This window comes from Microcebus murinus, chromosome 8, assembly GCF_040939455.1.
Source record: "Microcebus murinus isolate Inina chromosome 8, M.murinus_Inina_mat1.0, whole genome shotgun sequence".
NCBI lineage: Eukaryota > Metazoa > Chordata > Mammalia > Primates > Cheirogaleidae > Microcebus > Microcebus murinus.
The window spans coordinates 58,974,293-58,999,066 of NC_134111.1; the positions used below are offsets into that span (position 1 = coordinate 58,974,293).

The 24,774-nt window shown below is 34.7% G+C and overlaps 1 protein-coding gene across 5 annotated transcripts in view; it reads right to left on the reverse strand.

Moving 5' to 3' along the window:
- PDE1A (phosphodiesterase 1A) overlaps positions 1-24,774 on the reverse strand; it is a 315,490-nt gene that overhangs the window by 27,769 nt on the left and 262,947 nt on the right. For 4 of the 5 annotated variants that reach the window (XM_012785792.3, XM_012785793.3, XM_012785794.3 and 1 more), the window contains 5 exons: positions 22,538-22,639; positions 22,309-22,429; positions 8,732-8,813; positions 6,107-6,227; positions 5,497-5,684 (listed from right to left, as the gene is read on the reverse strand). In XM_012785792.3, the coding sequence (XP_012641246.2) occupies positions 5,497-5,684; positions 6,107-6,227; positions 8,732-8,813; positions 22,309-22,429; positions 22,538-22,639 (614 nt within the window). Of the gene's footprint in view, positions 1-5,496; positions 5,685-6,106; positions 6,228-8,731; positions 8,814-14,478; positions 15,439-22,308; positions 22,430-22,537; positions 22,640-24,774 lie in introns of those variants that run through there. The other variant, XM_076005730.1, reaches the window with a different exon arrangement.

Below are 24,774 nucleotides of genomic sequence, written 5' to 3' on the forward strand. Positions count from 1 at the left end.
CTGTTTTGCTTTGAGAGAGCACTAATATTTGTGTTTGTCATTTAGGGGCTGCTCTGAACAGAAGTGCTTCTCTAATAGTTCTAAGCAGGAACCTAATCCACTCTAGCTCAGCTCCAGACCCAAATGTTGCTGATAGCATAGGATAGCAGGGCACTAATGAAAATGAGCTACATTTATATGGCAATTTACTATTTATATATTTCTTTCCCGTATATGCTTTCTTTTGTTGTTAAGGACAACAAAGGGGCAGCTATCATCCCACTAGCCACCAGTATAGGCAAAAGTGCTCTTTTCCTTCCCCTCACTTCTTAGATGCCTAGCTCTCAGAGCTGCATCCTAGATCTTCAAGACTCTGGAGCACAGCTGAAGATTGGTCAAGGATTTTTGAGTATGTCTGCTTCCTTGGGGAATTAACTTTCATTAGGGAAGACATTATTATTTCAATAATCCCATTTGTTGAGGCTAAGACAAGCTACATGATTTGCCTGAGACATTACAGGTAGAAATAGAAGATTCTTCTCACTATTCCCCTCCACCTGCCTTGCTAGAAGAATAGCCATACATCCTCTTAAAATCTCTTGTTGGCTCTTAAATATTACATAAGACTTAAGATACTGAGAAATGCTGAATTGATGAGGCCATTTTCCTCACTTTAAATGGACAAAATTTAACGAAATAGTAAACAGTTTGGGGTGAAGAAAAACATTTTTTACTTTTTAAAAAAGACCTTTTGTCAAAAAAGAATGTCTCTACATACATAGAACATTCTTAGACAGCTGTTCCCATCTCCTTAATAGAAGGCTTACTGAATAAAATTATTCTTTAAGAAAGTTTTTGTGTTATTGATGACCCAGGAGCTTCACACCTTGGAGCCAAAGGATCTACAAACCCTCACTGCTCTGGGATTAGGGGGATGCTTTTGAGGTATCTGGAAATGTAGTTTAAAGGCTAATATGATGATGAACAAACATCTGGGATTCTCTTCAGAGCCTGGATGTTTAATTAATATTCCAAAACTGTAAGCATCATGTAATCTGCTTATTTATACCTCAATGCAATTATAATAAAGAAATGTTCATCTTTAGTGTATAAGACTAGAAGTGATGGCAATGGGAAATTACAATGATAGTATCTGTTACTCACCGACTTTAAAATTGATAACAATTTCAATAGGTGTATTTTTGTAGCCAATCACTTCTTTTAACTTTTATTATAAAATATTTCACTCATACAAATGGATTATATGTACATATATAAAGCATATGTTAGATATCATAATGATAAAATGAACATGTGTGTCTAACACCCAAGCTAACCAATAAAATATTATTAATGCCTAAACTAAATATTTCACTCATACAAATGGATTATATGCACATATATAAAGTATATATGTTAGATAGCAAAATGATAAAATGAACATCTGTGTGTCTAACACCAAGCTAACCAGTAAAATATTATTAATGCCTAAATAAATAACCCATGATACCCCCTAAAACCATTCTGAATATTTTTCCTTACAATTATTTAGTTTTATTATATGTATATTATAAAACCTATTGTTTAGTTTTTTTTAACTTTCTATAAACCTTGTAATCTTGCTATATTTCAGGAGTTTGCATATTTGGCTTGACATTGTGTCATTCATCCCTGTTGGTGCTCGTACCTAACATTCATTTATTTTAACAGTTGTATGCTGTTCTATAAGATTAACATACTATAGTATATGAACCAATTTTACTGTTTTTTTCCACTTTATTTTGCACTCATGAACAATGCTGCTATTAATATTTTCGAAATGTCTTCTGATACACATGAGCAAAAAAGTCTCTTTAGGGTAAAAATATAGAAGTAAAGTTATTGGGAAGTATGGCAGGTGTGTGTATCTTCAATTTTCCTAGAGGATGCCAGATTGTTCTGTGAAATATATATTATATATAAATATATATATATATATTACATATATACAATTAATGTGTAAGAAAATCAAAAAGCCTGGCATCATCCTTGACTCTTCTCTTGATTTTGGATCCCACATCTAATTCGATAACAAATCTTACCACTTCTGCTTTCAAAATACCTCTGTATTCAGAATCCATCCTCTTTTTGCTTGGCTTTCTATTACTCATGCATACTGGTTCAAGCCACAATCAACGTATCCATAATTTAGACATCCTCTCAACCACTGCTCCCTTTTCTAAGCTCCCAGGTTTCTCCTGGTTATGAATGACAGCCTCCTTTCTGGCCTCCCTGCTTTCATTTTTGCCTCTTAAACAACAAAATAATTTTTCCATTCTGTAGCCAGAGCAATTCTTTTAAAACCTCAGTTAAGTTCACTCAGTTTTTGTCCTCAAAATCTTAGACTTGAATGCCTACCTCTCTTGGGCCAAAACCAATGGCCTGGCACATCATCCATTTATCACATTGCTTATATCATTCTCATTCCTTCAATTTTTTTCTGCTTCACTGGTCTCCTTGTTGTTTCTTGTATCACAGGCAAGCTACCCCTCCCAGATAATGTGGTAGCCATTTCCTATGAAAATGTATTGCTCCTATCCCAGACCTTTCCACGTATTTAAATTATTATTTTCTCAACAAAGCCTTTCCCGACTACTTTATTTAAAATTGCAATTCTGCTCCTGAAGCCACCTCACTGTTTCATGAGAGTAGGGAATTTTGTCTCTTTTTGTTGTTTATTATAATGCTAATTCCTAGAGCATATAGCAGAAGCACAATAAATAATAATTAAACTAACAGTCAACTCATACAGTGATTACTACTCTAGATACTTTTTAGCAGATTATGTGTATAAACTTATTTAATTCTCTCAGAACTAATGGTGAAGAAGAGGACTTCCTGTTATGGTGATGGTAATAGGTCAAGTTATTTCTCTCAATAAAAAACAAGTATAGAACTGGATAACATTCATAAAATCAACTGCTCCATAACACTGGAAATCAATCAAAGGAACACAATAATTTGAAAAGCATTTATTAAAAAAATTGATGCACATTTAGTTAAAACAGCAGGAGCCTGTGACTGCCTACTCTCACCCACCCATCCCCTTTTCTCATTCCTGGCTTGGAAATGGATGCAAAAACCAACTTCTCTGCCAGAGATGGTAGACTTAGTTTGGGATGGAAGGAGTCAATAAATAGCGATGATTTCTCCAATATAAAGTGGTAGATCCAATTTAGACTAGATGGGGAAAACCCCCAGGCTTTGCTAGTTTGAAGTTGTGGCCCAAATTTGGACCAAAGAATTTAATAGAAGAATCCTAGAAATTAGACATACATGGAAGAGCTGAGATAGCTTTTCACACATTGCTGGCTAACTGTGGAACTATGCAAGTATGGCTCTGAGTGGACCATACCATTGACCTGAGCAGACAAAGACTTCAAGACAAGTTTTATATATATATGTTTAACACCTAAAGAAAGCTATTTTAAAGAATTAAAGGAAAATATGCTGACAATGAGGGAAAGTAAATATAAAATATCAATAGAGAAATTATAAAAAAAGATTCAAATGGAAATTATAAAACTGAAAAGAAAACTAGCTGAAATGAAGAATGAATTCAATAGATTCAACAGATTTGAGGTGACAAAGAATCAGTAAACTTGAAGACAAATCATTAGAAAGTAGCCAATCAAAAAACAAAACAAAACAAAACAAAAAAGCAAAACAAACAAAACAAAAAAAGAAGAAACAGTTAAAGAAATTGCACAGAGATCTAGAGCTTTTGGAACAATTTCCAGAATCCTAAGTTATGTATAATAGGATTTTCAGAAGAGAACATAGAGACAGAGGCAGAAAAAGTACTGGAGAAAATGACAGAAAATTTCTCAAATTTGATGCAAAACACTAACTTATGGATTTAAAAAACTCAATGAATACCAAGTAGAATAGACACAAAGAAAACCAGACGTAGACACATCATCAAATTGCTGAACATCAAAAATAAAGAGAAAATCTGGAAAACAGCAAGGAAAAAAAAAAACAACTCAGTATATACAAGGAAGTGATAATACAATTTTTGGTTGACTCCTTATCAGAAACTATGGAAACCAGAAGGCAACAGAATGACAGATTAAAAGTTCTAAAAGGAAAAAAAATCACTCTAGAATTCTAAATCCAGCAAAACCGTTCAAAAACTGAAAGTAAAATAAAGATGTTTCCAGATCAAGGAAATCTAAGCTGTCTGCCAGCAGACCTATATTACTAAATGCTAAAGCCAGTATTTCAGTATGAAGGGAAATTACATCACATAGTAACTCAGATCTACAGGACAAAATTAGGAACATCAGAATGATATAAAAGCACATATAAAAGATTATGTATGTGAATATGTATGTCTGTCACCTATCAAGGCTCTGCAGTAATTAATATGCTGTTTCTGACTCTGCGGTCTATTCTTGTGGTCCATTTGACTATCTCTGTATCACAGTCACACTGACTTAATTACTACAGTGTAATAATACATTTTGATTTCTGATATGGCAAGTACCCCTACTTTATTTTTCAAGAGTATCTTGGCTAGTCTCAGCCCTTTGCAATACCATATAAATTTAAGGATCAATTTTTTAAATTCCAAGAAAAAACACATTGGAATTTTTGTAGGAAATACATTACATTTATTGCTTACTTTGGGGATAATTGAAAACTTTTCAATATTGAGTCCTTCTGAACACAAATGTGGTTTAACACTCTATTAACTTTGATCTCATATAATATCTTTCAATAAAAATAAGTTTATTCCTGGGCACAGTAAAATTGTAAAGAGCCGGAGGAGGAGAATTCCTGGCTGAAAGAACAATAATTGCAAAGGCTCTGGGGTATTTTAAGAACCTTTAAGGAAGCCATTGTGCAGAAAGTGTAGTGCATGAGGGAGACAGGGCTATTGGAGGGAATGTGAGAAGAGGTGGGGCCAGATCTGGAATTTGAAAGCTAATTTCCTGCATGAAAGATCATGACTATTCTGATATTGACTCACATACCTCCTAAACCAAATGGACTAATTAATTTGAACAAGAAAATACATCAGAAATAACTACAGCTAGCTTCCCATTTGATTTCTTTGGTGGCTGATTACAAATGATTTCTCCAATTCTTGAGTGAAACTCAAAGAAGTAACTTAGTATAATAAAATTTCTGACACTGTGACATTCTTAATGCACATAAAAGCCACTTGCAAGGTAAAATACAGGCTGAGAAGCACTTCCAGGAAAGCGCAGGAGTTTACTGTAAAACGAAGTTTTGTCACCATATTATTGTCTCATCCAGTTTGCCATCACCCACTGCCACATATGGCTGCAGCTCATGTGGCATAAGCAGAGCAGAATCCAACTTTCTCATGAATAGCCAAAAGGTAGCCAAACTCTAAACACCACCAAGGTTCACATATTTTATAGAAAAATAAATTTAAGGAAAAATTTTAAAATATTGGAGAAGATAAGACAGACAGAGATGGCAGGAAGCTTTCCTAGACAACTGTACCTTGTGAAGCCAACTCTTTCCACCTCTCTTTGTTCTGCTGAATGATGTCCACCAGGTTGTTTTTGAAGCTCTTCAGGTCCACTGCTGCAAGGGAGTAATCTGGGAAAAAGGGCCCATCACTCAGGGGGCCTTTTGCAGTTGATCGTCTTAGCACATCAGCAGCATGTAACCCCACAATGGTGGTTGAGCTAACAATAACAGCCAAAGAAACAAAAAATATCAACATCGGGATACCGGACGAGGGAGGAAAACCTGAAAAACTTTACAAAGCTGATTAGAGAATCAGGAGAACAGAGGTACAGGTGCAGTTTTGAGCACATGGCAGCTGCTCACTTCCCTTATTTCCCCTCCCATAGGAGCGGGGACTCTCCTTAGCACACTCCTTAGTCCTTTGGTATCTTTTTGCAGTGGACTTCAGGTCTCAATTTTAAAGGTAGATACAATATAACACAAAGCCACTAGGTGGCAATGCTACCTAATAATTCTTGTAAGAATGCACCCACCGCCCAGATGTGAGAAATAGTAAGGATAATCATTTAGTAAAAGGTTATTAAACATCACAAAGATGAAAAATGATACAAAAAAAAAAAAAGAAAAGAAAATATCTTACCTGCTTGCCACATAGGGGGAAGTTTCGGCTTTTGAAGCTTCCTCTATAAGAGGAATAACTATTTTCTCTGTTGAGTCTGTCAGAAGAGAAAATGTTGGCTCTACTATGAAATCAATGAAACCTACAAAAGTAAGAAAGACAAAACTAGACTAAACAAAAAACCCCATGAATTCGAGTGCTATAATTTACTGAATTCTAAAATCAGTAATAATGGAGGGCCTGTCTGACACTCCTGGGATAGCAAGCATCAACTACAATATTGGTTCTGTTTGCCCTTTGATATTATTTTAATTTAACAGCAATCTTTAGAGATAGTTTAACTGCTCTAAAAATAATGTTCAAAGCAGTGGAAGTGATACAATTTAAGCTAGCTAACTCAAGTATATTGGCATTTCCATTTAATATTCAGCCTTATATGCTAGGCCTTAGATACTACTGCTAACAATAAATTCAGATGGAATGGGAATAACTATATTTTCCTCTCTCAATGAGAGGGATCATCACCCTTTCTGAAAGGTCTTCATGTGCATTTTGGATTTTATTATTGACCAATTAGAAATAATATGTAAGCTCCAAAGAAACTAAATAATTGATGTTTTTTTTCTCAGTGGTTCTCAGGAAGTGAACCACTTCTTTTTTTTCTTACTGTGTCAGCTAGAGCTTTCTGCCAGTGTGTTAATATTTCAAATTGCTGTTTATTATTCTCAAGATGTAAAGTGTTAGTTCACAGAGTGTAGGCGGGTTCTGTCAAATCAGAGAAAAGAACAGTACCATCTCTTGGAGACAGCATTCATCCCTACCACTTTGAGATGTCAGAATTGAATGAAGACTTTTACATTTAAAGCACTCATCAAGATAGAAAATGACACACAAAGAGAATGGGCATTGTCCTCTGGGAGCAGTGTTTAGGGAGAGAGGGAGACAACAACCTATCCTAAGCTCTGTGTATGCGGCAACAGCCCCAGGACCCAGGGGAGGTGTGGTGCTTGTGGAAACACATCTGGGAGCCATGGAGTACCCTAAATGTACGAGCATAGCTGGAGAGAGGCTTGTTAAGACATAGTGTCCTGGGAAATGTCTAGATTTGAGGATTATCCTCCATATTCTTGAATAAAAGTAATTCTCCTTTGAAGTAACTGGATTACTTATAATAAAGCACATTCTTTTTTTTTTTTTTTTTTTTTGAGACAGAGTCTCACTTTTGTTGCCCAGGCTAGAGTGAGTGCCGTGGCGTCAGCCTAGCTCACAGCAACCTCAAACTCCTGGGCTCAAGCGATCCTCCTGCCTCAGCCTCCCAAGTAGCTGGGACTACAGGCATGTGCCACCATGCCCGGCTAATTTTTTGTATATATATTTTTAGTTGGTCAATTAATTTCTTTCTATTTTTAGTAGAGACGGGGTCTCGCTCAGGATGGTTTCGAACTCCCAACCTCGAGCAATCCGCCCGCCTCGGCCTCCCAGAGTGCTAGGATTACAGGCGTGAGCCACCGCGCCCGGCCATAAAGCACATTCTTTTTTTTTTTTTTTTTTTTTTTATTCTTCTTTACGACTTGACGTTTTCAGCATCATAAAGCACATTCTTAATCAACAAAACTTCAATAGTTTTGTTTTTTAATTAATGTCAAGTCAAGGCAATGTTAATTGGCCATCCAGGGTGTTATTTTACATTCTGTCTGTGGTTTTAAATGCCTGGGATATGTAGACTGTCAATGAAGCATCACCTCTACTAATATGGCAGCCGTTTATGTTACAGCAACAAGCCTCAGAAACTTCCATCCCTCTCAGGTTGCCACATCAGGCCCTCAGCCTGCCACATTCACACTTACTAAGCAATAGGTACCTGTCTTATGGTTGCTAGAAAAACAGCTGTTGGAACTTGGATGGGAAGGTCAGAACAAGCAGCTTTCTGACTCCTGACTACCCTGCATCTTTGTGATAGGTGGTGTTGGAGCACAACTACAGAGGCAAGGTGGTGATCCTTATATTTATTGATCATATAGTTCAGTAATGAAGATGCTGGCTTGTGAAATAACTATTAAAAATATTTGAACCATGCAACATAGCAGTAATACATTTTAATAATGGATTGGACTTGAAGTTCTCAACACAAATACACATGGTAGGAATAAATTTGGTTAGGAGTAATATTATTTTGCAAATTTCCTGTTGTTGGCTTATCTATTCACATGATGAAATTTTTTTCACAAATGAATATGAGATAGTATATAAAGCATACTATGGAAACTGTAATAACAGAACAAGCACACTGATATTTTGGTTGAACTGTCCTCTATCTAAAGGATTAAGTTACAGAAAAGAATAATCAGCAACAAAACAACAACAAACAGTTTCCTGCACAAAAAGAAAGTCTTCTATTTTATAAAAGAATTACAACCAGAATAACAATTACATTTATTAACACTAATGCTGCTTTACTGAATCCATTTTGTAAAAATGTTCCAATAATTTCTTATCATTTAGCACCATATAGATCAGTCCAAAGATCAAATTTCTCATGAATATGGAGTGAGGTTTTCATGGAAGTTACCTCTTTGAACAGTATGGTATATAAATTTGAAAACTGACATGTACACACCCACTTTTACCACCAATCTTCAGTATTACCTATTTGTGACTGGGCCACCATGGTTGACTTCCGATCACAAAGTGGGGAAAATGGAAGCCCTAATTCAGCTTCTTTATCCCCCTGGGGAAAGAAAATCACATTAGCACAGACTTGAGTTGGAGAAGCTAAGATGAGGAACAGCTTAGATACAAAGTCTAAAAATGCCACATCTTTCATTTCTTAGCTAGCGTTACTGTTTTAAAAAAATAAACCCAAAAGATATAGTCCAACTTTATATAATTTTTCTTGCATGGTCTCCCTTTGGAGACCTTTCACAGGGGAAAAAACATGCACATTTTTAGCATCTGGGGATTCTGCTTTAGTATCACAACCCCTTTGCTGTAAAGAGATAAACCTTTGTTTTTTGGAATTTTCTAAAGTCACCATAAACTATAGAGTCATTTCAGTATGTCATTTGGCATTTAATTTATAATCCAGCTTATGTATTTTTCTGCTCATTATTTTTATGCCAAGTATATATCAGAAAATCTTTAATATCAAGATTTTGTGACTGAACTGCTTTTTAAAATAAAAGTGTATGAGCATTTTGAAACATCTTCTACTCACTAACCAGTTTTATCAAACCTCCTTCAACAAGTAATGCAGACTATTTTCAAAATTCTTACATTCAGCATTCCTAATTTCATTTTAATGTATTCTTCTCAGAGAAAAGTGTAAAGTCAATTTTTTTATTATTTGATCTTATCTAAAGTAGAATAGATTAATTGAGCCCATATGTTAAAGAATTCCATTTGTGTTTGGGTTCAACATCATGAGAAGCAATTAGATTTTCATCTTCTAAAATAATGGTGGTTTCTCTGAGCAAACCTTTATTATCACAAGATTTAACAAACATTGGTTCTTTCTTTTGCATTTAAGGGGGTATATTTATGAGAGAAAGAGGAGAGAGGATATTTCCTCGTTCACTTCAATTGTCTGGTCATTTGAAAGAATGCTTTGGGCTTTGTTTTATCCTAATTTATTGACTATATACCTTCATGATGTATACCAGTCCTTCATAAGGCCACAACTTAGGATGCAGTAACTGTTAAAGTTTCATTCCACTGTTTCCTCTAATATCTTTTTATCCTGATTATTACAACATTGTGTCAATATGCGACTTCAAAGTTTTTTGAGGTTGTTTTCTGGTGCAATTCCCCTAAGCCAGGCCTCTGATTATGAGGGTTCTAGGCAGAAAGTTTGAAATCAGAAATTTTTTTGGAAAATCTAGATATAATCACCAAAGAAGTAGATAAAGTAGCTACAAACAGGAACATTTTTACTATGTGATGAGTTAGAGAAAATAGGAAATAAGAATTTCTGATACCTCTGCTAGCAACTCCCCTAACCCCCCTAAAGAATAATATAAATTCCATTCAAAATTAATGTTTGTACTCAGTTTAAGGGACAAATGGGAAGCAATTATTAATGCCATAAGCCTTGGAGTCAGAAGATAATACAGTCAACTGAATCACTGCTGTTCAAGGGGCTATCACTATTACTTCAGACATATCACAGCCTCTGTTGAAATGAACTCTCCTCATCTGTTACTTAACTTTGTGATCTCAGTTCATTTATGTTAGGAATAAGGTCTAATAGATAAGATATTAATAGTATCTACCTAATAAGATTATCCTCAGGTTCTATAAGATAATTTATACGAAGCCTAAGGACAGTGCCTAACATTTAGTAAATAGTCAATTATCTAAATATTAAATTTAGATAATAAGAATCATAATTCATAATAGCAACAATATGAAGCTGTGTAAATTAAAGGTATTTATGATGTCTAATGCATATCTTGGATGGTTTTAAACCACAGGACAAAAGAGTTAGTGCTTAATTTAGCATGTAATGGAGAGGTGTTAGCTTTTTTTCCCTCTTTTTTCTAGCAAGGAATTGGCATGACAAGAATTCCACTTTTGAAAGATGAGTTTGTCAGCAGTAGGAGGGATGGCGTGGGGTGAGTTAAGGATGACTCCTAGGCTTCAAGTTTGAATGAAAAGGAGGTTGTTGGTTTCACTAATGGCAGTAAGATAAACTGGATGAGGGATATATTTGAAAACTATTATGGATTTTATTTTAACATGTTGAGAATAAGGTGTAAGAATAATATCCTTAATATTAATAGTTTATTATTGAATAAGAATATTAAGTTTCTATTAAAATGTAAATAATACTACTATCATTAAAATAAAATAGAAATAAGGCTACAGATAGACTTCATGGAAATGTGATATTGGAGATACTTATTTGACAAATGCAGATGCAACTGCATTTTATTGGTTTTATTTATTTATTATATGATTTTATTTAATTAAATTCAGTTAAGCTGCATTTAACTGGGTTTTTTTGTTTGTTCAAGATGTTGATATCTGATATTTTAAGAAAACAAATTTAATAGCTGCATTTTTATACTATATGATACAAGTTCTTTGGGTAACCCCAAAATGATAATTTAGGCCTAAAAAAAGCATTATAATGATTTACCTTCCATGAAATAAATTTTATAGAATATTGGACAGCAACATTTTCATATATGACTTAGGCATTTGACAGATATATTCAGGGCTGACCTTCCTATAGATGGAATAAAAGATTTTATATTCTATTTGCTTCCTATATCCCACAATTAATTTAGAATATTAAATTTCCACTGCTGAAGTGCATTGAATGCTAAAGTGCATTAATTATTTAACTTATTTATAAATATTTCAAAGTGTTATTTATTCTTTAGGGTAGATAAAGGCCATGAGTGTAAGATTAGTAGGGGGCACTGCGGCTAAACTATGAAGGAATTAGAAACCTATATAAAGGGAAAGTTACGATTTCTGAGCATAAATTTGACCAACTTTGTAATTTTCCTTTCCTTATTCTATTCCTGAATAGGGAATATTTACTTTCAATCAAGATAAAATGAGGGGACAAAGCAATAGGCATTATGTAAGATAACTAGCTCATATTTTTCTTGGAGGTTGTGCTTTCATTTGAGGGTGCTGCCTTCAGAAGGCCAAAAATATACTTCCTAAAATCAATAGCTTAATAATATTCTGGTGTTTAAATTTACTTGCACAAATGGTGAGAGAAAACACTAAACTCAATTAATTAACCAATGCCACTCAATGTTTTCCCTGGGTCTCAGCACTGTATTCTCAGGGATGAGCTGCAGGTGAGGAGGTAGAAAAACTGGCCCCATTGAAATGGAAACACAAAGCAGCCTGATGTTCTCAGGCCTGACAGTTTATATCTGTTATAGCAATTTCCTTGAGATTGTTAAAGTTTCTTCTTTGAAAGGCCATGACAAAGACCTATTAGTTGTTCTTGGGCTTTTCTAACAGTGTCAAATGTTCTGACAGCTATCAACAAAGTGTCAAATCCAGTGACTTAACAGCACTTTTATTTTTTATTTTTCTAAAGTCAAAATAGTTTCTATAGTTGTAAAAAAAATAAAGAAGATAACAGATGATAAAGTACAGAAATACTGAGAAAACTCTTGCAATGAAACCTAAGTTTTACACACAAGAAGCAACATTAACAGCAAACACGCAGGAAGCCCCTGACCACAGGCTTAGGGGCCACTATAAAGCTGAGGATAGCATTTGAGAGACCATAGTTCTATAGGAGAATCTCATTGGAGGAGGAGGGAAGATGCAGTAGGTTAGCCTTCTTTGGACAACTTATTTAAGGAATTTGGGCCATCTAATTACCTTTCTTCACTTCTAAAAACTGGCTCTTCTAAATTCTAAGAAAGCCACTGTTTATTTCAGCAAAATATATGATATGGTATAATTATATTTTGTGAGTGTTTATAGAACCTTAGAACTTCTTGGGTAATGATGTGTATAGCACTTTTACATTTTTTATATTTGAGGTTATTATCCTGGTTCATAGCTACAGTTCTTTACATTTATGTAATTTTGGAAGTTCTATCTATGATTTTTTTTATGTCAGATCTCTGGCTGAGAATGTACTAAGACATTTTTACTACTATGGGAAATAAAATTTATTTTTAAATAATATACTTTATATTACTCTTAGCAATGTTAAAAGAAAATAGAGGGGCCTGACTGTATGCAATTAAAGGTAAAACAACTATAATTATTTTGACCTCTCCTTCTAAAAAACTGTCATTTCCAATTACTTGTTTCCCCTTGGCTGACAATGTAATATTTATTGATAAATATAGATTTTTCTCAAATATAGATGTTTTTTATGTGCCACAAAACAAGTAGTTGAAGATGGGAAAACTTCATTTAGTTATTGGGTTCACAGTAACAAATATAAACAAATTTTAAAAGAAGTAGCTATTTTTTTTTTTTTTTTTTTTGAGACAGAGTCTCGCTTTGTTGTCCAGGCTAGAGTGAGTGCCGTGGCGTCAGCCTAGCTCACAGCAACCTCACACTCCTGGGCTCGAGCGATCCTTCTGCCTCAGCCTCCCGAGTAGCTGGGACTACAGGCATACGCCACCATGCCCGGCTAATTTTTTTTTTTTTATATACATATCAGTTGGCCAATTAATTTCTTTCTATTTATAGTAGAGACGGGGTCTCGCTCTTGCTCAGGCTGGTTTCGAACTCCTGACCTCGAGCAATCCGCCCGCCTCGGCCTCCCAGAGAGCTAGGATTACAGGCGTGAGCCACCGTGCCCGGCCAGAAGTAGCTATTTAAAAAAAAAAAAAAAAAAAAAATATTTAATTGTATTAACTTTTTATCTTGCCAACTTGACACATGTTCAAGAAGAGAATAAGAAGCCAAAACCTGTCTTCTTTTACTAATGATTAGTTTTTGGCTGGTATCTCCATGTCTGATGTCTTTCATATTAGTCACGGTGAAAATGAATGGAGCATCTTCCAAGTCCACCCATCACAGTCAGAGGGCAGAGACAACTGTGTGGATCTGTGTGAACACTCAAAGAGAGGGCATTCCCTGTACTGGAGACTATCACAACCTTGTAAAAATGCCTTGGAAAGGAGAACCTGCACCAGCTGCTTACTCAAGAGTCAGAAATAAGTGTTCTCAGGACTGAAAATTCCGGAATCCTGATCTCCTCTGGCTACAGTTTCCCATGGCTTTAGAGGGAGAACCTCAAGTAGTTGCACCAAAGATCAGGGTAACATTGATGGGGTTTTAAAGGATGACATAAATAGCTTGGTCTGCATTGGTTTGTCCTCCAGAAATACACTGTGTTTTTAAAATTCTTGATGTCTATTTAAGTCAATTTTTTAGATAAAGTGTACTTGGCAGACAAATTAATAAGAAATTGATTTAGAAGTCAAAACATCCCAAATTCCTCTGCATTTTCTGAAATATTAACTCAAACACACACACACACACACACACACACACACACACACACACACTTTTCTTCTTGCTCTTGAAAGTTCTAAAAATCAGCTCTTTCACATGAATACTTTTTCTGATTTTTTGAATTTATATCCAGTCTCTAATTTTGTTCAAAACCAATTGAAAGAATTCCAGATCTAGTATTATTTTCTGTAGAGCAAAATGGAAAATACTTATCTTAATTGGATACTCTTTAACCTTGATGATTTTTTTTGGAAATCACTTTTAAAATTGTATCCAGATCCTTTGAAGTTCAGCTTTAAGTAATTATCAAATAACAAAATATTTCATAATCAATGATATAGTATACCATGGCCCTTTGATACTTTTCTTTGGAAAAATATAAAGCTTAATTAAAACAAACCAGGAGGATAACAAATACCAACAATCCCTCACATTTCTCATATTCATTCTATTATTTTGTTCTTCACAACCATCCCAAGATGGAGGCAGAATGGATATAACTAAGAAGGTGAAAACTCACATCCACCACAGCTGGAAAGATGAAAAGCTAGGACTTACATTTGGGTTTTCTAAAGCTGAGTCCAATTATTTCTCTGTATTATTAGGCTTATGTTTGACCAAGATACATAAAATATTTTCTTTAACAAGAAACACAAAATGTTTACATTTAAACTGCAGCTGAGGGTCGTGATGAGTTGTAAATCATAAGACACAGTATTGAGATTCTTAGTGAATTTCAAAGGCATGAAAGAACATACTAGCAAATTGCTTTATAAAAGTGCTGTTTTCACTGTCTGAGATGAAAATTTTTAGTTACTTTGGCTAGATGCATAGCAAGAAGATATTTATCAGTACTGTGGGTTTGACAAAGTGATAGCTCTACAGATGGTCATATGAGAATGAGCAAAAATAAAAGAAAACATGCAAGAACCATTGCAGTCCTGCCAATTTCTAGGACATCTGCAGAGATGCACAGATCCAGTTTATAGCTTATGTAAAACACATTCAGAACAATGCATATGCCAAGGAGTTTCAGATTCATTGCTGTGTCCACCTCCTGAGGGCTACTATACGTGGTATGACTAAGAATAAGTGAAGGTACTATGAGATTTATTTATTTAGCTGAATGCAAGAAAACATTTTACCTGTTGGAATCAACATCATATTTTAGCACATACAGATAAACTTGTTTTGCTTGAAAAACATTTGTTGGCAGTACAAACTTACTTGTTTTGACCTTTCTTTAACTCCATATTTTCCTGTTTTGCTGTGTATATTTCTGAAGGGGATTTGAAAGTCATTTACTTCTAAAAATCCAGAAATTGGTGAACTTACAAAACATCTGGACCCAATTTCATTGAATTCGTTACTCTCATGATTCTGTCAGGTATTTTTTTTATCTGTTTTGAAATCAGTAAAACAAAAGGATAATACAAGTCATGATATATTTGAAGATCTAAAGGTAATTTTCATGAGTCTCTGGGATTTATTAGCTTTTTTTAAGAGCTATTTTTTCAGGATCTTTCTTTAAGTCATTGATGAAGCACCTTCATTATGGTATACTCATTTTTTTAAGCTGAAGAAAAAATTACGTACAAATCTGAAGTGTATAATCAGAAACATACTTGTGTAACATTCAATCAAGATATAGAGTATTTCTGTCATCCCTAGAAAGTTCCCTTAACTTCCTACCAGGGTAATCCTACCCTGTTATAAGCACTCACTGTTCTGATTTCTGTCACTTTATATAAATGGAATTATAGAATGAATTTTTGAGATTTATTATTATTTGTATAATTTGTCTATTTTTTATCATTGCATGGTTGTATGATATACTATGTTTTATTTATCCATTTTTATTTTTGACGAACACTTGGTCTGTTTCTATCATTGGGCTATTGTAAGTAATACTGCTATGACTACCCACAGATAAAACATACAGTGGGTATAAATACTAAATTATCTGGGTTATACACCTAGAGGTGGAAGTATTGAGTCCACCTTAAGGGATGTTAAGTATAACTTTAGTAGATGCTATCCAGAGTGGCTGTAATGATTTAATAGACCAGAGATGTATCATACTTCCAATAGTTCACATTCCTAGTAACATCTAGTATTGTCAGTCCTTTTAATTTTAGTCATTCTGGTAGAGATGTATGATATCTCATAAGGATTTTAATTTACAATTCTTTGATAAGTAAAAACAATGAGCATACTTGCATGCATGTATTATCCACTTGTGCAGTTTCTTTCATGAAATATCTATTCAAATTGGTCTGATTTTCTTTTTTTTTTTCTATTTTTTTTTATTTCAGCATATTATGGAGGTACAGATTTTAAGGTTTCAATAAATGCCCATTTCCCCCTCTCCCCCCACAAGTCTGAGTCTCCATCATAACCATCCCCCAGATGGTGCACATCTCACTCATTATGTATGTATATACCCGCCCACCTCCCCCCTCCCACCTGCCCAATACCCTATTACTGTAGTACCTATGTGACCACTTAGGTGCTACTCAGTTAATACCAATTTGCTGGTGAGTATATGTGGTGCTTGTTTTTCCATTCTTGGGAAACTTCACTTAATAGTATGGGTTCCAGCTCTAACCAGGAAAATATAAGATGTGCTATGTCACCATTGTTTCTTAGAGCTGAATAGTACTCCATGGTATACATATACCACATTTTATTAATCCATTCTTGGATTGATGGACACTTGGGCTGTTTCCACAGCCTTGCAATTATGAATTGTGCTGCTATAAACATTCGAGTGCAGGTGTCTTTTTTGTAGAGTGTCATTGGATCTTTTGGGTAGATGCCCAGCAATGGGATTGCTGGATCAAATGGTAGAATCACTTGTATCGCTTTAAGATATCTCCATATTGCTTTCCACAGAGGTTGAGCTAGTTTGCAGTCCCACCAGCAGTGTAGGAGTGTTCCTCTCTCTCTGCAACCACGCCAGCATTTATTGTTTGGAGATTTTTTGATAAAGGCCATTCTCACTGGGGTTAAGTGATATCTCATTGTGGTTTTGATTTGCATTTCCCTGATGATTAGAGATGTTGAGCATTTCTTCATATGTTTGTTGGCCATTCTTCTGTCTTCTTTAGAAAAGTTTCTGTTCAAGTCCTTTGCCCACTTTTTAATGGGGTTATTTGATTTTTTCTTCCTGATTTTCGTGAGTTCTAAGTATATTCTAGTTATCAGTCCCTTATCGGATGCATAGGATGCAAAAATTTTCTCCCATTCTGTAGGTTGTCTGTTTACTTTCATGACTATTTCTTTGGCTGTGCAGAAGCTTTGTAGTTTGATCATTGATTTTCTTTTTATTATTGATTTGTAGGAGTTAGTTATGCAAACTGGGCACACATCTTCAGACAGATATTTGTAGTACAAATATTTTCTCTAGTCTATGGCTTGCCTTTTATTTTTTCTTTTATTATATTTTAATTCACCTATTTGCACACTGAACTTGCCTTTTCTTAATAATGTCTTTTAAAGAACAAAAGTTTTGAATTTGTTTTTGTGTAGTTCACCTTTTTTTCTTTCATAGGTAATACTTTGTTTCTTCTCTAAAAATTTTTTTTCCTATCCCTATAAAGATTAGAGATATAGTCTCTTGTGTTTTTGTTCGTTTTTTTGTTTTTGAGACAGAGTCTCAACCTGTCACCCAGAGTGGCGTACAATGGCACAATCATAGCTCACTGCAGTCTCAAACTTCTGGGCTCAAACAATTCTCCTACCTCAGCTTCCTAAGTAGCTGGGACTACAGGTGCACACCACCACACCTGGCTAATTTAAAATTTTTTTTTGTAGAAATGGGGTCTTGCTATATTGCCCAGGCTGGTCTCTAACTCCTGGCCTCAAGCAATTCTCCCACCTCAGCTTCCCAAAATACTGGGATTACAGATTGACATCTGTAGAGCCACCCAGCCTCTCCTGTGTTTTTCTCTAAGAGGTTCATAATTTTATGTTTTATGGTAAGCCCATGCTCCATCTTGAATTTTTGTGTAAGGTATATGCTGGGGAAAAGTTTCCTTTTCTCCTCATATATTTAATAATTGTTATTCCATTTCCATTTATGGAAAGACTTTCCTTTTTTCATTTTGTTGTTTTGGTGCCTTCGTTGAAGATCAAATAACTATATATGCATTAGTCTATTTCTGAAATTGCTATTCTATTTTATTCATCTATTTACCTATCCCAGTAACATATTACTGCAACTTTATATTAGGTTATGTAATAAGGAAGTGTAAGTCCTTCAACTTCTTAGTCTTCATCAAAATTGTTTAGCTATTTTAGACTTTTACATTTTCTCATATTTTAGAATCAGCTTTTCGACTTCTACAAAGAAGCCTCTTATAATTTTTGATAAATATTATGCTAAATATATTAATCATTTTTGGAAGAATTGACTTCTTAGCAATATTGAGTCATTCAACCCGCTAACATGATATATATCTCCATTTATATAAGCCTTTAAATTTTTCTCTTAACATTTTGTGGTTTTTTTCAGTTTAGAGGTTTTGCATGCATTTAATTAAATCAATTCCCAAATATTTCATATTTTATGCTGTTATAAATAACATTGTTTTTAAAATTTCATTTTAAAATTGTTTGTAGTTTGCATACAGAAATAGAATTGACCCTACCACTATGATAAAATCATTTATTATTTCTAGAAGCTTTTTGTAGATCCTTTAAGGTTTTACTTTTTTTTTTTTGAGACAGAGTCTTGCTCTGTTGCCTGGGCTAGAGTGCCATGGCATCAGGCTAGCTCACAGCAACCTCAAACTCCTGGGCTTGAGCAATCCTTCTGCCTCAACCTCCTGAGTAGCTGGGACTACAGGCATGCGCCACCATCCCAGCTAATTTTTTCTACATATTTATAGTTGTGCAGTGAATTTCTTTCTATTTTTAGTAGAGACAGGGTCTCGCTCTTGCTCAGGCTGGTCTTGAACTCCTGACCTTGAGTGATCCTCCTGCCTTGGCTCCCAGAGTGCTGGGATTAAGGCAAGAGCCACCACACTAGGCCTATTTTCATCCAATTTATTCTTTTTTCGCTCATCACTTTACTGCACTGGCTAGAACTTCAAATACAGTGTTAGTAGAAGTAGTAAGAGTAGATTTCTTGATCCTAGTATAAAAGTGTTCAATATTTCACCTCCTGTTTCTAGTTTTCTGAGAGTTTTTATAATTAATGTTGAATTTTGTCAAATGTACTTTGTACATCTATTGAGTTGATAATATGATTTTTGTTCTTTAATATGGTGAATTACCTTAATTTTCAAATATTAAACTGACTCGTCATGATATGTACTCTTCTACATATTTTCACATATTGCTGGATTTAATTTGCTAATATTTTAAAGGTTTATCCATCTAATTTCATGACAGATATGGGCGTGTATCTTTCTTTACTTGAAAAGTCTTTGTCAGGTATTGTTAAGAATCATGCTGTCAATTTCCCTTTTCTTTTATTTATGTCATGAAAGAATTTGTGTAAAACTGGCATTATTTCTTCCTGAAATATTTGAGAGAATTCACCACCTCTCAAATGAATTAAATATTCAGAATTGAAATTGGAATTAAGAATTGATGCCATCCAAGCCTGGAGGTTTTTTCATGGGAAGAGTTAAATTACAAATTCAATTTTTTAACACAGATATATAAATATCCAGACTATAATTTTTCTTTGTGTCAATTTTGATAATATACAGCTTTCAAAAATTTTTAAAATTTCATCTAAGTTGTCAGTTTTATTGGCATAAATTCTGCATAATATTCTTTATCCTTCTGATGTATAAGGATCTATAATGATGCCTTATCTTTCATTTATCATTTTTTCCCTCTTTTTGATGCTGAAAGTAATTTCATTATTTTTTCAGAGAGCCAACTGTTACCTTTATTAATTTTTTTACTATTTTTTTTTGAGATAGCATCTCACTCTGTTGCCTGGCCTAGAGTGCCGTGGCATCAACCTAGCTCACAGCAACCTCAAACTCCTGGGCTCAAGGGGTCCTCCTGCCTCAGCCTCCCAAGTAGCTGGGATTACAGGTTCATGCCACGACACCTGACTAATTTTTTTTTATATTTTTAGTAGAGTTGGGGTCTCACTCTTGTTCAATTAGTCTTGAACTCCTGATCTCAAGCAATCCTTCCACCTCAGCCTCCCAGAGTGCTAGGATTACAAGCATGAGCCATGGCACCCAGCCTTTACTATTGTTTACCTTTGTTCTATTTCACCCATTTCTGCTATACCTATTATCTCCTTCCATCAAGTTATTTTGATTCAATTTTCTTAACTTTTAGCTTCTTAAAGTTAAACATAGATTGATTTTATATCTTTGTTCTTTTATAATACAAGCCTGTAATGCTATAAAATTTCCTCTAAACACTGCTTTAGTTATATCCAACAAATTTTCATGTGTTATATTTTGATGATCATTCAATTTAAAATATTAAAAATTTCTTCTTATCTCAGCAAAAGTCATTTTATCTCTTCATGTTTCTGTTTTTTCATCTCTAATATAACAGGGCTATTCTTAAAGATCTTTAAGTTTTCTTTAGATTTATTGTTTTCTGTTTATTGATTGGTTTAATATTTTAAATTATAAATTTTAACTGGCCATAGCAGGCAGTTAGCTTTTAGGATTTGAAAGGTGTTTACATTTAGTCTATTTTTTTGAAGCATAGAATGTATTAAGGTATTAAAGTATTTTTGCAAAACTATTTTTAGTTTCAAAATGTTTGCATTTGAAAGATGGTACTCAGTAACTTTCTCTAGGAATATACAATGCTATTTAAAAGTGAAACCATATATTATATCCATTGACAATTGTAGACAGAAACCAAAATCATTTAAATATAGTAATATATTTGGTGTTTATGTCTTCAGAATAGGTATAAAATCAATAAATACCATTCAAAATAAAGAATAATACTGAGAAATGAAATAATCTGAAAATACATAAATAAAAAAGAACTTCTCTGAATGGGACTACCATATAATAAAGAATATATTTGATTTTCATTCAGGGTTCCTGGCACAGATCTTCAAAAACCCATGGAATTTTCTGAGTGATAGGAGACTCTTTGATATGCTAATGAGATGACTGTTGGCTGGCACCTAGATAGCTTGAGGATGGGGGCTGGTCACCAGAGGACCAACTACATGATTAGAAAGTTGGAACTTTGAGCCAACCTGATCCTCCGGGAGGAGAGGGAGGCTGGAGATGGAGTTGAAGCACATGGCCAGTGATTTAGTCAATCATGCCTATGTAACAAAACCCTGATAAATACTCTGGACACTGAAGCCCAGTAGAATTTCCTCATTAATAAGCCAAGAAGGGGATGCACCCTAACTCCACAGGGAATGGGCAAGGAAGCTCTGAATCTGGGACCCTCCCAGACCTTTCCCTATGCACCTCTTCATTTGGCTGTTCCTGGGTTGTATCTTTACAATAAAACTGTAATTGTAAGGATAACTCTTTCCTGAATATTGTGAGTCACCCTAGCAAATTATCAAACCTAAGGAGGGTTATGGGAACGCCTGATTTTTTATTAGACTTGTCAGATGTGTGAGTGTCCTATGTCCCACTTGCAGCTGGCACTTGAAGTTCAGTCAATCTTGTGCAAAACTGAGCCCTTAATTTGTGGAATTTGATGCTAGCTCTGATTGGTTACCATCACAGTTATATTGTAGTACCCCACCATGGTGAAGGAGGGAGCAGAGAGGGACATTATAGAGCAAAAACATGTATACCTGTGACAAACAACACTGGTCATTCCATTATCCAGGCTGGTTTTCTTACATCATAGATCTTTTTGTCTTTAGTTAGACAGATGTCCACCCAGCTAAAATCTTTATTTCTCAGCCCCTCTTGAAGCTGTGCACATATGACTAAATTCTGGCCAAAAAAGATTTACGCAGAAGTGTTATAACCTCCCCGTCCCCTTTTTATTATGAAAGCTATTTGTTGTCTCTGTTCTAGCACTTACCTCTTAACAGCTGATAGCAATCCTATGTTTGTTTCTTTCTTTTCTGGGAGTGACATCTGATATTCAAGATTTGACTCTCTTTAAAACATGTATTACATTACATAGGATTATTTAATACATTTATCTGAAAGATTAATAAGTTCTGCTAAAATCCTCATGAATGTGTTGTGGCCTATTGGTAACAGCCACAAGCCCTGGATTCTGCACAGAAAAGATGTATGTCAATATGCAGAGTCACTATTTCTAAAAACATTTGCAGAAAGAGGCACCTGTAAGAAAAACTCCTCCATCAGGGCCATGGTCCACCGATAGTGCAGCTTCCAGGTTTTGGCCGGGTGGCTGATATCTGCCGCGTGGAGAATCAGGGACATGGTTTTGGCTCTGTCAATCCTGTCAAACCAAGGACATGCTGCAATTATCAGAACAAAGTAGCCAATTTACAGTTTTTCCAGAGTCCAAGCCCACAGACCTTTAATATGACAAAAGAAAATAACCTACCCTTCAGGCTGCTGCAAACTGTTTCTTATATTTTTAATTTGCTGGAAGTGACCTGACATGTCTGTAGATAAAACCATTTCAATCACTAGGTTCCGAAGATCCCTGTAGAGTCGTGAACAGGAGAAAGGTTCATTCAGCCCTTTATTGTTCTAAAGTGGAACATTTCCTTAAATATCACTAATTACATTTTATTGCTCTTAATGGATAGGAACACAAAAAAATGCTACTTGTTAAATGTGAAAGTGCTCACAAAAGTTGACATGAGTTTACCTTTGAACTCTTCTGGATTTAAGAAGTTATGAGCAGAGTAAACTGTGAATGATGTTAACATCTACCCCGAGGAACTAGTCTTTTCCCTGGTCTCGCCCACAACTCTCCCCCACACATAATTCCTAAATATTGATTTTCTATCTCAAAGGATCTTTAGCCATTTTAAAGAAAAACGATTCTAAATATAATATTTCAATGTTTTGGAAGAAAAAAGTCACCTAGTGGGGTTTGAGACTACTCTAAATCCATATGGTCAACAAAACTAAAAGGCTTAATGTCTCAGGGAAGAGATGGCCATGGATTCTCAAGACCCTCCCTGCTCCTTCCTCACTTTGCACCTTTTTAATAAAATTACTACTATTAATAAAACAAGTCCTATTTTTTCAATATTTTTTCAGTCCAGCAACTGAACCGTGAAGATTAAATATGTTCATATAAAAATTAATACAAAGCAACTAAAGCATTTTAGCAAGTAGTTACTTTGTAAGCATATGAAGACATTTAATACTCATAACAACCCCTGAGAGGGTGTCAATATTTCTCCCTGGAGGATACTGAGTCACCCAGTCACACTATTAGTACATGGCTGAGACAAGATACAACCCCAGGAGTTCTCACTCCCAAAGCTGACACTTTGACCACTCTACTATGGCAAACCTCCATCATAAGAATCCAAGGGAAGCTGAGATGTGCTAGAGTAAGTGGGGATTTTCTGTTTAAGCTTTTGGGTTCTGTCCTTACATAAATAAACAGAGCCACTGGTACTATTGAAATTTTTAACCAAGATGCTATAAATATGGTAATCATATCACAAAATCTATATACAAATAACTTATCCTCATACTTCATAGACAGTAAGTCACCCCAAGAAAAGCTTGCATGTTCTACAATTCCTTGTTTGCTCTGTAGAGATAGGTTAAAAAAAATCACTTGTACTAGAAACCATATTTTACTTTTATTGTGTGCTATGGTCAATAGAATAAGCTAAATCAAAGGTATAGAGGAAACCTGAGTTATGATCTTATATCAAAGATATTTTATCCACAGATGATATGATCCAGTGGGATGATTTTTTTAAAAATCCTTTTATAATTAGATCCTGTCAGTCCGAGAATGTAAATCCTCTTGGGCTCCTCTTTCCTGAGGGATACAACTGACCCTTGAACAATGTGGGTTTGAACTGTTTAGATCCACTTAGACTCAGGTTTTCTTAAGATCAGCCCCTCTTTTTCCTCCCCCAACTCAGTCTACTGAAAGTGAAGATGATGAGGATGAAGATCTTTGTGGTGATCTATTTCCACCTAATAAACAGTAAATATATTTTCTCTTCCTTGTGATTTTCTAAATAATATTTTCTTTTCTCTAGCTTACTTTATTGTAAGAATATAGTATGTAATACATGTAGCATACAAAATGTTTATTAATATATTTTGTTGTTGTTATTGATCAACAGTAGGCCATTATTAGTTAAGTTTTTGGTGAGTCAAAATTTACATATGAATTTTCAACTTCATGGGTGATCAGCACCCCAACCCACCCATGTGTTGTTCAAGGGTCAACTATAAAATGAAAGGCCTGAACTGCGTCCCCAAAACAAAGTGCCACCTTCCCCTCACTTTATAGCATTTTCTACAGTTGCAAAAATAAGCCCCTTTTTCTGGAACTGGCCTTTGAAAAACTAGGAAGCTTTGAAAATTTGGAGAAGTAGCCATGGGATGTTAAGGCTTCTTTTAAACTTGATTTTACCTTTTATGTTTTGTTTTTGTTTTTGAAAGTTATTTCTTGCCACTTTTCTTTTGGACATTTCTTTTTACCTTCATTCAAAAAACAAAAGTAAAAACAAAAAACTTTTGATATTTACATTTGAGTGGACCTTTCCCAGTTCATGTACTGACTTTTAACAAGATCTCTGTGAAAGGTAAACATAGGCTTTTTAAAAATATAGTTTAAGTGTGTCCCACAGGATA